Consider the following 15,564-nt stretch of genomic DNA (forward strand, 5'->3'; position numbering starts at 1 on the left):
TCAAATCACCGAACACACAAACTGAAAATGACAGTGCAAAGTAATACTGTAATATCCTAATTAAATGTCCTCCATTTTGTAATCTGCACGGAAAGCTTCTAAGCTTACAAAATAACAGTTATAACTAACAATCATATAAAAAATTGCAACACAGTGACCAACACATTCCCTCTGTAGGTTTTTAACACACTACTATGTTTAGTTTGTCTGAATCATTCTCTTTATTCCTGCTATACAGTCAGATTTGTGAAGGTGTTAACTTATAAGCAATGTAACTTCCACTGTTAAGAAATGAAAGGAATAACTGGAATTTACAGTAGGACAAGGAACATTTTAAACCTTACAGAACTCACAAAAGACAATTTGAATATAAACCGTCACAATTTAGTAATATCCTGGATGTTTTGTGTATTCTAGAACATATTAAGGAAGTATATTATCAATTACTTCTAGTTTTGTGGACAGTAACCATTCAGTAGCAGTAACATCTTTGATCATACCAGTGCCAACCCAGTAACATCTTTGATCATACCAGTGCCAACCCAGTAACATCTTTGATCATACCAGTGCCAACCCAGTAACATCTTTGGTCATACCAGTGCCAACCCAGTAACATCTTTGATCATACCAGTGCCAACCCAGTAACATCTTTGGTCATACCAGTGCCAACCCAGTAACATCTTTGATCATACCAGTGCCAACCCAGTAACATCTTTGGTCATACCAGTGCCAACCCAGTAACATCTTTGATCATACCAGTGCCAACCCAGTAACATCTTTGGTCATACCAGTGCCAACCCAGTAACATCTTTGATCATACCAGTGCCAACCCAGTAACATCTTTGGTCATACCAGTGCCAACCCAGTAACATCTTTGATCATACCAGTGCCAACCCATGTAATTGTCAATTCCAAATTCAGCCATAAAATAATAATTTATCAGCAAGTCAATAAATACTTGGGAAGCATCCTATGTGGAAATCTTTATAAAGACAAAGACTCATTCGGTAAGTGAAAAAATTTAAGGAATCTTATGTTAAAGTTTAAGATGGTAAATAATTGAGAGTTATCTTCTCTTAACTGGTAATATTATTAGAAAGACAAAACAAATCCGATTAACTATGCAAAACAAAGTGAATAGAAATGGCAAGTATAGATGAATATGTATCTGGAGACTGAAATGTGAAATATAATTATTTTTAAAAATGTGATCAAAATTAAAATACTGCAATTAATCTTTAAAAGGCACAATGGCTGCTTTTATCATTGGTAATTCTTAGATCATATTTATTTTGTGTTCATGCAGTAGGGACAAAGCCTGTATACAGTTTTTGTGTTGTAAGTCATGTTGCTATTTTTGCACTTATTTTGGCAACTTGTGTTCTAAGACCCTCTATTACTCTATTAAATAAAAAAAATGAAATAAATTACAACAGCCACAAGGCCTACATTGCAGGTTTTTATTTGAAACAGCAGTACAGACTTGTGTGAGTGATTGTACATCTGAAACATAGATTCGTAGATTGTTTAGTAGGCTAATGACCTTGTGGGGGGCTTTTTAAACCTAGTCAAGTTTTTCCAAAAGATTAACGACATCCTTTATCCAAATAAGGCATTGAGGGCCAAACATTTATAAGCTACCTCTGTCCATAAGGGACATGGGTTCCAGGCCCAGTGCAAATTAATAGACAAACTCAGCTTCACATGGATGTGAAGCCTGTACCATAGGAAGGGCAGTCTATGGGAAACATTTCTGTCTGTTCAGCATGTTCTGTTTAAGTCACAGATAAAATCCATGTCCCTGGACCTTGTATTTCTGGTGCTGTTTGACTTATGAATATGCAGGAGATTAATAAATGTGGGGTTTGTGGATGCCTTGTAAGCCAGGCACGGATCACCAGTCAGCAATCTATAGGATCTATAGGAGACTGAGTACAGGGAAAGGGCTTTAAGGCATTGTGTGCAAGGCAAAGCAAGTTCTTTATGCTTGTATTTTTTTGTAGTTGCTGCATATTCTTGGTCAGTTGCTTTGATTGGTCTAATAAGGGTAGATATAGTGGGACAAGGACCTCTTTGCACCTAGATACTGTGCCCTTACTTATGAGTTGTGCATTACAAAAGGATTTCCTCACCACTGTGGCCACGTGATGGCCGAAGGTAAGGCTATTGTTTATGTGCTTACCAAATCCTTGACCATCTTAGGGACATATTACCAACATGATAATTAACCAAGATGGTTGACTTCTCAAAGGGTACAATTATGCATTTCTTGGCATTGAGATTAAGACCATGACTTCGGTACCATTTGTTAGCCAGAGATAGGCCTTCTTGAAGAATGCTAATGTCTGCAGAGGAGTCGATGATAATCCCCAGCTTGCAATCCTCTGCAAACTTAGTCAACTGTAAATCTTCAGTCTTTGCTTCCATTTCAGAGAAAGAGATACCAAAGAGGAGTGAGCCTAGTACCAAGCCTAGGGGACTCTGCTAGTGACTGGCCTGTTGGTGGAGGCGGCCTCACCTATTTTGATCTCATGGGTCCTGTCAGTGACCCATTGGGTAATCCAGTGAGTGATAAAAGGGTTTATACCTAATTTACTAAGCTTGTCTATAATGCCTGAACTGGGTATTATATCAAAAGCCTTGGCCAGGTCAAGGTGAGCTGTGTGCACAGTCTTGCCCTCATCCATTGCTTTGGTGAATGTCTCAAAGAAGTTCACCAGATTTAATAGGTATTACCTTCCTTTAACAAAGCTGAACTGTGATATGTCCAAATTTTGCAGGTTACCTATTTCCTCATTTATCATGGCCATGATCATTTTTTTTCCATGGCCTTCATATGAGGCTGGTCAGATTTATGGGCCTGTGGTTACCTGTATTGGTGGCTGGACTTCCTTTGTGCATGGGAATGACTGTAGCCATCTTCCATTCCTTGGGCACAAAGCCCAACTTTAGGTTCCAGCTGAAAAGTGATTCAAGTGAACCAAAGAGGTCATGTTTCATGCTGTTTAGAAGCATCCCAGGATGTTATCAGGGCCCATCAATGCAATACTTTTGGCCTTAGAAAGTGCATTGATGACCTGTTCTGTAGCAAGGGCTGGGGGGATTGTGATATGTGGTATTTCCTTTGGACTATTAAGGGGGAGTGGGGTGACTAATTTGAGCTGAAGATGTCAGCCAAAAGTTTGGCAATGTCCTCCAGCTCAGTGTGGGTGATGCCATTTACAATAAGTTCTTTGCATTGTTACATATTTCCCTTGAGGTCATAGACATAGCCATAGAAAACTTTGTCGTTGTCCTTTGCCTGAGAAGTGGCTTGTCTTTGTTTGTCTTATTCTTAATAAAAGTGGGCACAGCTTGCTCTATAGAACTATCAATGTGGCTGTACAGAGATTTTGTAAATAGCTCAGCATATGTTATGGTGTTTACTGGGTTTGGGGGTGCTTAAAATTTAGCCAAGGTGTCGCTTCAAAAAGATAGTTTAAATTTGGAATAGTTTCTAAAGGTTTTTGGTCTCATTGGGTCCCCAAATTTAATTTTTATTTCAAGAATTACTATCCTACGGTTAGATATGATGAGCAAGGGCATTACATTGGGTGATGAACACCACTCCCTCATGACCTTGAGAACTAGGTCAAGGATGTTTGTACCCCTGGTAGGAGAATGGACCAACAGTTTCAGGATGTTGGTATTAATGAAGTTTAGAAATCGCTGGGCCTGTACATTAGAAGTGGTGTAGGATTCCCACTCTATAGAGGGGTAGTTGAGATCCCTCATGAAGATCATATTGGGTTGAATGGTGAAGGACCCTAGTACATTGAGACAGGTAGTATGGGCTTCCTGGGGCATTCAGGGGACCAATAGGTTGCAAGGATATGTTATGAGTCCCTGTTTATGGTGAGTTGTATATGTATGAGTTCCAGTGGGTCATACACTTTATCTAGTCTGGATGTGAGGTTGTTTTTAATTGGTCTATATTACAAACTCAAAAGATAAAAAGAGCGAATGCTCTTTTATCAAACACTAAAAACTGAAACCACTAAATATCAAAGATAAGGAACAATGATTTTTTTCCCAAGGGAAAAAAAATCACTGCTCCGCAAATAAAAAACAAAAAGAACAAATCCAAACACAAAATAAAGTGGGGGGCTTTGCCCCCCACACCACCCAGTGTGGGGGGCTGTGCCTCCACACCCCCTACTTAAATATACCAACTCCGAGATCGTACCACAGTGGAGCAAATGGCAAAATCCTGAAAACGACCCAGTGATTTTTTTTCCCTGGGGAAAAAAATCGCTGTTCAGTGTCTTTGATATTTAGTGGTTTCGGTTTTTAGTGTTCGATAAAAGAGCGTTCGCTCTTTTCACCTTTTGAGTTTGTGATATAGACCCATTTTTAATATAGTCTAAGACTCCTCCACCTTTAGATTATACTGAACTTAATAAAATATCTGCAGATAAAATTTCATGGAATTTCTTTCTTTTTCGGTTTAGAATTCTTAAAACCTAATATAGAACATATCCATTATTTGTAGTTGAAAGTGGGAAAGCGTGGATTCTTTTTTTAATTCAAAGTTTCTTTTAAAGACTTCACATATAGATATTTGTTTTGTGTGGATGGAATTCTAATGACTTATCAGGAAATGTGCACTAAACTAGAGTTTTTTTTTCACTCATTACCCTTGTGCACAATAAAAAATATATGGCTAGCTTGGGCACATTTCCTGTAAATGGGGAACCTGAGCATCGTTATTGAACCTTGCAGAGCCGCCTTGCTTCTAAAGACTTATACTATTAGGAAAGTCACTTTTGTTCTAACAGACTATGTCCAGAATCAGGCCTTCCAAAGTACAGTAAGCATGTTCTGTGGAGAATATCTCTCAAAATGAATGGGTTCCCCTTTCTTGTTGCAAGCGATTATAATGTGAGCTTCTCTGTCTGTTGCCAGATATTTACAAGGCCATTTTTCTGATTTCGTCTTCCTTTCGCACACTGTTATATGAAATTTAAGATGGCTTTCTCTTAGCTCATCCTTAAATGGCTTCTGCTCACACACTAATTTTACTTCTTTCTCGGTAGCATGGATGAAGGTATTTTTTTCTTTGCAAGGCAGCTTACCATCCTTGTTGTTTCTAATGTCCCTCTGTGCAATTTCCTTGTTACAGTAGGTGTCATCACCATTACGAACAGAGGGATCAAGATGCTGCCGCAAGAATTTCTGGTATGCTGTCTCATTTTGTGGGTTTTGATTTCCACCCTTCCCACAGTCACAGTGGTAGGCCAGAACTGAACTCCACCCTGAGTCAGAATAGATACTATAGGTACCAGATGGGAAAACATGAAAATTTCCCAAACCTTGAGGATCATCAGAAACCCTCAGAAGACAGTCAGACATCACTACAATGGACAAGAAACCGCTTTTAACTTCATGCAAATTGGGGACAGGCTTAGTAGTGGATAGTAATTCAAACTTCTCTGCAGACAGCGGATTGGACACCTCAGCACAGGCAATATGAGTCGGTGAATCATCATGGAAGGTGGATCGAGCCACTGACTGGTAACTGATACTTGTTTGGAGCATGAACAGCATCATTATCCTCAGTTTGTTTTCCAGCATCTAGAGATGGAAAATGTATTGCGTTAATAGAATGTTTCAGTATCACCATTCACTTAAATCATTGATGTACTAAAATGCCTTGATTTTTCTAAACAGCCACACTTGACTGGCTTACAGCACTAAAACAAGATTTCTACAAATAAATACACTGGTAAAAATAGACATTCATGTTAAAAAGGAAATTTAGGTCACATCTGCAGGCTTGTTTATTAATAACTGGATTTCAAAGTAGACAAATTAGGACACAGACTACTTTAATGTTGTCAGCTATGTAAGCCAAGTGCAAATATGGAACGGAATAATATGGTAATATTTATATATTTTATTATTTATTTATTTCCAGTTTGTTGACCGGGAAAATCCACTAAGCCCAGTGTGCCCATTTTCAGTGGAGGCCTGGGGAGAAAAGCTCCAACAAAGCAAAATACAGTAAAGATTCAGAATACAAGTAATTATACAGAATACAAATACACAAAGGATGCTCAGTACAAATGCAAGATTATATACAAATCAATGAAGAGTATTTACAATATTAACATGAAACGCAATTGTAATTATCAAGGTGTTGACATTAGTGAGCTTGAAGCCATGTTTGTAGTAACTTATTGGAACAAGCAGGCTTTTGAGGTTGAAAGGTTGCAATGAAGATAGGTAGATTGCTGGTGGGAGTTATTTATTCCAACAGATTTATGAAAGTTAGTATAAGTAGATGGGATAAAGGATGGACATTTTAGGGATTAGGAGGGAGGGAAATTAGCTAGGTTGGAAGAATGCAGGTACATTTCCAGATAGAGGAGAGGTAGGAATGAAGCTGTGTTTTGAAGCTTTCCACGTTTTCCATTATTCTTAGAGTAGGAGGAAGGGAATTCCATTTTTTGGCTAAGAAAAAAGAGAGGAATAGTTGTCCTGGCGGACGGTTAGGTTTATGAACAGTGATTAAGTTTTGATGTGCAGATCTAAGAGTTCTATTAGGAACATAGGGGAGAAGGATGTTTTTGAGGGCAGGGCATTTTGTGAGGTTGAAGAGTAGTTTATGAGCTGTGATGAGTTGGAGGTACTCCAGATAGTTTGGAAGTTCTAGCCAATTTAGAGAGTGAAGGGCAAGGCAGTGATGGAAGGAGTTTTTGGAGTTAGTGGCAGATTTGGAGATTTTGTTATAACAGTTTTCTAATTTGGAGGTGATGGATGTAGATAGGTTGGTTAAAAGGGGTTACATTAAGGATTATCCTAATATTAGGATTCCCATAAAAAAGTAACATTTCCCTCCCATCTTAAGTAGGCCAGTTCAGCTCCAGTATTTCTTGTAAACTCATGTTGTCAAGGGGACTTTGCTGGCTTTGAGGCTAATGATTGGCAGTAGATTTTTACGTACCGAGTTGCCAGCTCTGATGCACAACCTTCAACGAAGGTATGCCCATTCACGCATGTCTCCCACACAGAAGACGTTTTAGCTGAGAATCAAACAGGACAACATCTTACTATGAGGTGACAACGCTACCACAGCACCATCACCACAGTATTATAAATATCAGCCATAGGATGGACAAAGCCAATCTAACATCAAATGAGATAGGTTAATTCAACCACAAAAAGGGAAATTAGCTAGGGTTATAATGGCACACATGGTCAGCTAGCTTAGTACTTAATTGTCATCAGCATTTCCCACACCACTTGCTGCTTGTATCCTAACTTAGAGACTGCACTGTCATGAAGAAAGGAGACCATGTAATTCTGTATATAAGATTGCTCTCCCTTCATCCATGGTAGGGGTCTACTATGAGTGCTCATGTGCTATTCAGAGTAAAGAGGTGATTTCTCCTTTCACTTCATAATAACACAGTGAGAAGGTATAATGAAGGATATAAGGCTTGATGCATTTTTAAGCTTAGACTAGTAAATAAATGTAAGAAATTTGATGAATTAAAGATGATTACAAAAGTATAATGATATTCTAGCCAGCAGTCTTTCAAAAATGACTTTTTTTGGAATTAGTAGTTTATATGAAAGCACTTTTTTTTTTTTTTACTTTATCTACAGAAATACTCTTCAGATTGTTTCTGAGCAGAATGTTGTTGTGTCTTTCGGCTTTTCCTGGTTAGGGGTCGCCACAGCGGAACTCCGGTCCGCTAATGATTGGCAGTAGATTTGTACGTGCCAAGTTGCTGGCCCTGACACACAACCTTCAACAAAGGTACGCCCATTCACGCATGTCTCCACACAGAAGACGCTCTAGCTGAGAATCGAACAGGACAATGTCTTACTGTGAGGCGACAACGCTACCGCAGCACCACCACCGCAGTTGCTACTTATATATGCCAGTAATTAAAGCCTGAATTTGAAAATGATATTCAGCCATTACTGAAATATTCACACAGGCTTTTCAATCTAATATTAAATTGTGCTGCTTTGGGATGAATATTGTTAAAAGGAATGAGATACTGAAACTTTTTCTTGTATTTCATAATATGATATTAACTCAGCAGTACACAGAGCATGTTCCAGATAGTCAAGGTGTACCCATTTCAAATTAAATTATGTTGAAAAACTATTCTGAGGTGAAGAAGTGTGTGAAACTGAGAAGGGCAAGTTTTTAATGTTCCTGTATACACACTGTACAGAATAAAAAAGACAAATAAAATTCTGATTTCTCTTGTAATAGCTAGAGAAGTGCAAAAAGCTTCTTCAGAACCAAGTCTAATAACAATGGTACAAACTTGATTAAGTAATAAAGGAAAAATATTTGTTACAGTTCAGTATTATCATTTTAGTACCTTTTATTCTACCAAGACTAGAGAATTAGTACTTCTAATGCTGAAGTCATTTATTACATGTCTTGCATGTAGCCTCAGGAACTGGCTAAGTTGCATAGAGTCTACTAGTGTGCATTCTAGCTATCAAAAAGGAACTGACCAAGGCATACGCACCAGATTTGTACAAGTTAGCTTCATGGTCTGTGTTATTCTATAAAAGTACTATAAATATTTTGATTTTTCTGTAAATTTCATGAATAAAGCAGTTAAAAAATATAAACACAAATCAGACTTACTGATGACCCATGTCCATTGCCATTCATTGGAATGCAAGTTATAGTCTGTATTATTCCATAAATGAAATATAATTGTTTTTCTTTTTCCAAACACTTTATGAGTAAAGGAGTTAAAAAAAATCTACGCACAAAGTAGAACATTTATTGGAATGCAAGTTAAACGTATGTGTGTGTGTGTGTGTGTGTGTGTGTGTGTGTGTGTGTGTGTGTGTGTGCGTGATACAAAACTGTTAAAAATATAATAAAAATTAATTTTTTTTTTGGAACTGCCTTAATATTACTCAGACTGGAAGACAGATGATGGTTTGTTTTAGAAACATCAGCTGAAGTTGCTGTTAGTGATTGTTGAAATGTCCAGAGCAGATGTTCTGAAGGTAGATTGGCTGAATCCCATTTCATCAGAGCAAGCTGGCTGAAATGACTTTGGCAAAATTGATGAATATTGTGGAGCACCAAACCATCTAAGCAAACTAAGCACTTTTAAAATGAAGTAATTAACTTTGTCATATTTTCACAAAAGGACTCTATGTTCATGCAACAATGGACACCAGAGTAGAAGAAACATTTTGTAATTGAGGGCCTGTATTTGCTGGTTATGATTTTGGTTTCCTGACTAGAAAAAGAAAAGCTGCATTTATTCCTACTTTCAAGATTTGCAGATGAAACAAAATCAAGTTTAGAGTGACTGAAATGTCCTGTTTTTACTTGGATTGGACCATTGGCGATATTGTAATCGAGGGCCTCACCAGTTCGTTTTGCGCAGAAGTGGGCGTGTCGCAAATTGAGTGACAACCCGGTCTGCATATTACTTGGGGTTTTCGACAACTGGCAATAAATTCTATATATTTTTTTAACATTTTAGGTCGATTAAAACTTGCCGTTATACACAATATGTGCATATCAAAGTTCAGTCATGCTGCAACACCCTGTAATACTTAAGACTTAAAGACTTAACCCCACAACTGAGTAAAAGAATGAAGCGGTTACACTTCCATACGATTGTGTGCTGTACTGACAGCACATAACCATTCAAAGTGTCAATATGAGATTTTGGTGACTGTTTGACTATTAAAAACACTGTGACAACGGAAACACTTTAGTTTAAATAAGAAGCTATTACGTTGTATCAAATCCATAATTTAGCAGTTGGCAGTCCTCTAAGAAACTGAAATACCCCAAGGTCGAGAAAGTGTTTTTTTGTTTAAATGTCATTCACGCCATACCGGTAATTTACTTCAGTTTACTGTTATATTTACTGTCCTATTACAACGTCAAGTGCACTTTTTTTCTTCGGTTGTACATTCAGAGGGAATGCATATTCATGAATGACATATCACGGGGGTGGGTTTTGGGCATGGCTTGCTACTGCACATTTGGTGAGGCCCTCAACTACAATATCGTCGAACCATTTTATGATGGCACAGAAGCACAGACACACATGGAATATTAAGGATTTTGTAAAATATAAGTTGCCTCATCATACAGTCCATTACTCCTGTTCTTTAATATGACTCAGTAGTCTTTCATTGAAAAGACTCGGCACTCCTAGGCTATTTCATTTTGTCCTAAAGATAATAACTTTCCAACATTCAGAATAATGTACTTTAAAGCCCCAAGAGAAATATGTCATTGCTACTCTTTATTTTACATGGTTGTGTTTTTCACATCAAACTGATCAAAATGGCTTTTGAAAAAAAAAAAACAGAATTAGCTGTTTTATGTTAGGTTACAGCCCCCCATACCCCATATAAGAGGGTGATCTCCTGCATGATTCACTTAGTATGTAGGAAGTTAGTACCTTTGCTGTGAACCTATCTTATTGATTTCATGAGTAACTGAGGTATTCATATCTCTTAGACTTCTACGGTAAGTAATTTAAAATTATATTTTTAAGACCTTCTCAAGTATCATGATAGTTTCTTCTTATCCTGCTTCAGAGTGTTCTAGCTTTTTTATCTGGTGATTAAGTATATTAACTGTCTTAGTTCCTATCTAAAGTATAGCATTTCAAATTCTACCAAAGTAATAGTGTTTGATCCGTAAGGGTTACTTCACCTGACCTTAATAGTTTCCATAAAGCCATATTTCTATATAATAATTTTCTACAGTTCCAATATGGTGTTTTATACTGAAGAGATAGACACAATGGATCTTTTATTTATTTAAGAAATCAGAGCTCACAATGCTCAGATATCTACATCAAACTGTGTGTTTTTACATGCCTTTATTTCTAAGAGTTTTGTTGCATGGAGTGGATGGTTTTGATACATGTTTCTGAGCTGGGGCACCTGATTGTCTCATCGTCTTTCGTTGATGAGCTAATTTGTTTACAGAACCCCTCTGGAATGGTAGGAACAGCTCAAAGTTGTAACAACCTTTTTGATTAAGGAAATGTTAAAGGCTTTGTTGAATTTTGTACCTACACTGATATACTTCCTAACTAACTTGGTTAAAAATGTGTTTGACAAGAACTTTTTTCCTGTAACTTCATGTATTCTTCAAACCAATAAAAACTCCTTTAAAATATAATTGTTTCTGAGTTAGATTTCACACTGCTGTGATACTAAATCACTTGTGATCACCAATTTGTTCTGTGCTATTGCTGTTTATTCTTGCATTTCATGAAACTATGTTTTCCAACAATCCATAGCGGAAAAAAGTCAGCCAACAACATTTCTTTTAATTCCATCTTTTACAGTAAAGCATGGAATTTATATGATTTCCTAAGTTCCCCTGATAATTTGTTCATACCAGATATACAGGTGCTCATTCTTTTCAAGTGTACCCATTGTTCAAAAATGTATAGGTCGATTTTCTTTTTATGGTAACTATTGAATTGAACCATTTGCTTTTAATTGCATTTTCTGTGCCAGTCTTTTTCCACAGTATCGCCTCCAAATATGCTCATACAGTACCACATTTAGTCTTGGTAACCCAGCTAATGTTTCAGAAACAAATCTTGTTGCCAATGTAAATTGCTTGATATTTTTTTTTTTGCATAACATTGGTCTATCATTTGGTTTCCTTGATACTCCCCCATACTTTCTCTTTGCATTTCCCTGTTTCTCAAGAATGCCTTTTATTTTCCAGTTATATCTCATGTGACTTTTCACTGAGAAATGCATTATTCTCCTTATAAGTTTTGACAAGCTGCATTTATTATAAACTTATTGATAATAACACATTTCTGACCCCTAACAGAATGCTAAAGAATGTCTTAACTCTGTGAAGAATGGCCTATTTTAAGATGAGTACAGATGACAATAAATGCTTTACAAGGACCAGGGTGTCTGATGAAAATGGCATATTGATTTTATGCAGACTGCTGCTTGTGGCAATCACAAATATAATGTAATACATGGAGCACAGTGATTATGGTTCAAAATCGGAAAAAATATAAACCTGTTACACACTACAGCAACACTGAGACATGACTGTCACAGTGCCTTCTGAGGTGTGTAAAAGTTGTTACGCACCCTCTAAGTGCTGTTATGGTCAGATATAAGGGAAGGAATATTTCTTGGGTCCCTGAATATCTTTCCTCCTATGTCCACTGCAGTTTAATGACATTAGTTTGTAAGCAACTTATTTAAATTATGGCAGTATTTAAAAACTGACACTGATTTTTTCGTTTCTTACTGTCTCTCCAACAGCACTCACTAAGTGCTTTACTGGCTTTCAAAACTGGTAAAACACATCACCTTTTTTTTTCTTTTGTGACTGATAGTACATGGAGTACATAAGAGTCCATGCTCTACAAAGAGTTATTGTCTGGACTCACCGATCATAACCTGTTATTATGTGAACTTCTTGGCATCCATGTCTTGAACACATAATAATGTGGTTACAATCAGAGACCTGATCATAACCCTCTATTTTATATTTACTAGACTGTGGATAAACAAAGTGAATGTTGTGTTCCATGCTGCAGACATATTTTTAATGATGATTTCCCCTGCTTTAAATACAGTAGTATAATTTCTTTAAAGAACAGAATACAAGTGCTCTTGTGTCAGTAGTTCATGACACATTTGCTCGCTACCACTTGCTGTAAATGGCAAGTGGCCTAACTCCCACTAGCCTGATCCTAATTAATTGCCTAGCCCTCTTACAAATTGGCCCTACTAATCTACCTAATCAAACTGGAGTCCTAACTGTAACCCTAAAATTCCTACCTATCCCTTAATTCTAACCTGAGTCCTTGCTCCCTAACCCTAACCATAAAACTCCTCTCACACTCCCTAAACTAAAGTCCCTCCTCAGTCCTTAAGACTAAAACTCCATACCTTCTCCCTAATCTAAAGTCTCTGGTCATTCCCTAAACCAAAAACTACATATTTCACCCTCCCTAACCCTAAATTCCCTGATTATTCATTGTTTGTTGTTCATAATAAATATGTATTTCCTGCAGATATCCACAGACTTCTCAGTTATATTCATTTTTTTTTTATTTTAAATTTGTTAACCAGGTAGCTGGAATGGTCGAAGGATCCTTTTCAGCTACAACCCAGATCACAGGCACACCAAAACCAACACAATGTACTAATTATGTTGTTGTTGTATGTTTCGGCTTTTCCTGGTTAGGAGTCGCCACAGCGGAACTCCGGTCCGCTAATGATTGGAGTAGATTTTTACATGCCGAGTTGCTGGCCCTGACGCACAACCTTCAATGAAGGTACACCCATTCACGCATGTCTCCCCACAGAAGACGCTGTGGCTGAGAATCGAACAGGACAACGTCTTACTGTGAGGCGACAATGCTGATAAAGCATAACTAAATAACTGAAAACAAATTTCAAAAGTACAATATGAGACATGGACTTCTCATTTTGTTTGTCTTTTTGGCTTTTCCCGGTAAGGGGTATGATACTTGAATATATGGCACGTATGATCTTGCACTCTACAGTTATAGATAAAGACATGTGACATTACATTGTACTAAGAGTCATGCAGCTTGTAGGTTGTTGAAATAAGTTTAAACATTTAGGAAACCATTTCTAAAATATTTTCATTGAAACATTCCTTTCTTATTAGTTTCTGTGCTGTAATATAAAGTCAAGCATTTTACATCATGAAGTACATAAGAGAAGCTTTCAGAACTGTCACACAAAGAGGAGCAAACTCACTTTTCTAAATCCACATCCCCACAATGACCACCATTATCAGTGTACATAAATAAATATTATAAAACATCAGCCCTAACTGATGAACTTAAGAAGAAAGTAAGGAAGTAAATGATATAGAAATTGTATTAATAGTATTGCAGGTAGAAGCATGAAGGCAATAATCAAACTATTTGAATAGGATTTTTAGTGTATGGATCTCGCGCTCTCTCTGTACGTATGTGTATATATATATATATATATATATATATATATATATATATATATATATATATAGACACACACACCTATATATATATAGACACACACACACTCACACACACACACACACACACACACACACACAAGTTAGTGGTAGGGGTAGAGTCATGGTTAGGGTTAAGGTTAGCACACATGAGTAAGATGTCTGATTAACCCCACTGGTCCACCTTACTCATACATGGTAACCCTAATAATCAGTCTATCCCTTCCCCTATTCCTAACCCTAATCCTACACATTCACCCCATGGATCATGTCAGTCACCCTGCTAGACAGGGGTCCAGAAAAGTAAATAATGTGGGAAGAAATAGCCAGGGAATTGTTATGGCTAGGCTTGTATAGGCCCTAGGACTGATAGCCTAGTACCAACCTATGAACCTATTGCATTACTGAAAACCCATTGCCTAACAGTACCATTACCAAGATGACACTTGAGATCAAATTTGTAGCTGGGGTTTCCCAGTATAGGGCTTTTTAGTGAGAGAGAGGCATTCAATGCTTTGTGATTCACTCTTATGAGACATTCAGTTTCTCTCTTTTTATTGTATTAGTTGTGATCCTCACTTTAGAGTTCTCACCCTTTCATGATATAATATAATATATCTATATCTATCTATCTATCTATCTATCTATATATATACATATATATATATATATATATATATATATATATATATATATATATATATATATATAGCTATACACACCTCTCATTATATCATTTGAGGGAATTCCATTTACTCTGACCCTTTGCATTTTATTCCTTAGCCACTGGTTTATCCATGTTCCAACCTTGGTGCCCACTAACAGTGTTTCTGATTGATTCAGTAACTCACTGTATGATACACATCAACTGTCTTGCTATACTACATGTGTGTCACATCCACAACCCCACAATGACCTCCATTATCAGTGTACATAGATAAATATTATAAAACATCAGCCCTAACTGATGAATGTGAACCATCCTCAAAGATGCTTTCTAAATTCTCATTGCTATGAGTACAGGATGAAATATGTTATATAGATATTCAGCTAATATCAAGTTATGATCAAATCAGGCAGTTCAGTTATGAACATGAAACTGAAGATATAATGCAAACAACATCACACCTCTGTTCTCCTAAAGATACTCAAAGCTGGTCCAGTCAATTTAAAAATGACTGAATACAAAAAGCTAAAGTACTCAGCTGAACTAAAATATATAGTTGGAATGGCAAAAGTGCTTTTTTTCAGGACACACTGTATATCCCATACATAGGACCACAAAAATGTTGGTTCACTCACAGGATGGAGCTTGGAAGTGGATGACATGATGGTAAGTTGGAGGCTGGACATTCTATGTATCCAGGAGACAAGATGGAAGGGCAGTACAGCATAGCCAGTTGGCTTGGGTTCTAGAGTCTACTAATCAGGAGGAGAACAGGCTAGAAATGGTGTGGGAGCTGTGGTGAACAGGTTCCAGAAGACAGTGAGGGGTGTTATCAGAATTAGCGACAAACTCATTGCAATCAGACTCCAGT

At 37.1% G+C, this 15,564-nt stretch overlaps 1 protein-coding gene across 1 annotated transcript; it reads right to left on the reverse strand.

Moving 5' to 3' along the window:
* Positions 1-4,409: 4,409 nt before the first annotated feature.
* On the reverse strand, positions 4,410-5,601 carry LOC122807980. Its single transcript, XM_044079004.1, has one exon. The coding sequence runs from the start codon at positions 5,587-5,589 to the stop codon at positions 4,831-4,833; it is 759 nt and encodes a 252-aa protein (XP_043934939.1). The 5' UTR covers positions 5,590-5,601; the 3' UTR covers positions 4,410-4,830.
* Between the last annotated feature and the right edge of the window lie 9,963 nt (positions 5,602-15,564).

This window comes from Protopterus annectens, chromosome 8.part0, assembly GCF_019279795.1.
Source record: "Protopterus annectens isolate FY-2018-M chromosome 8.part0, PAN1.0, whole genome shotgun sequence".
Taxonomy (NCBI): Eukaryota; Metazoa; Chordata; order Ceratodontiformes; family Protopteridae; genus Protopterus; species Protopterus annectens.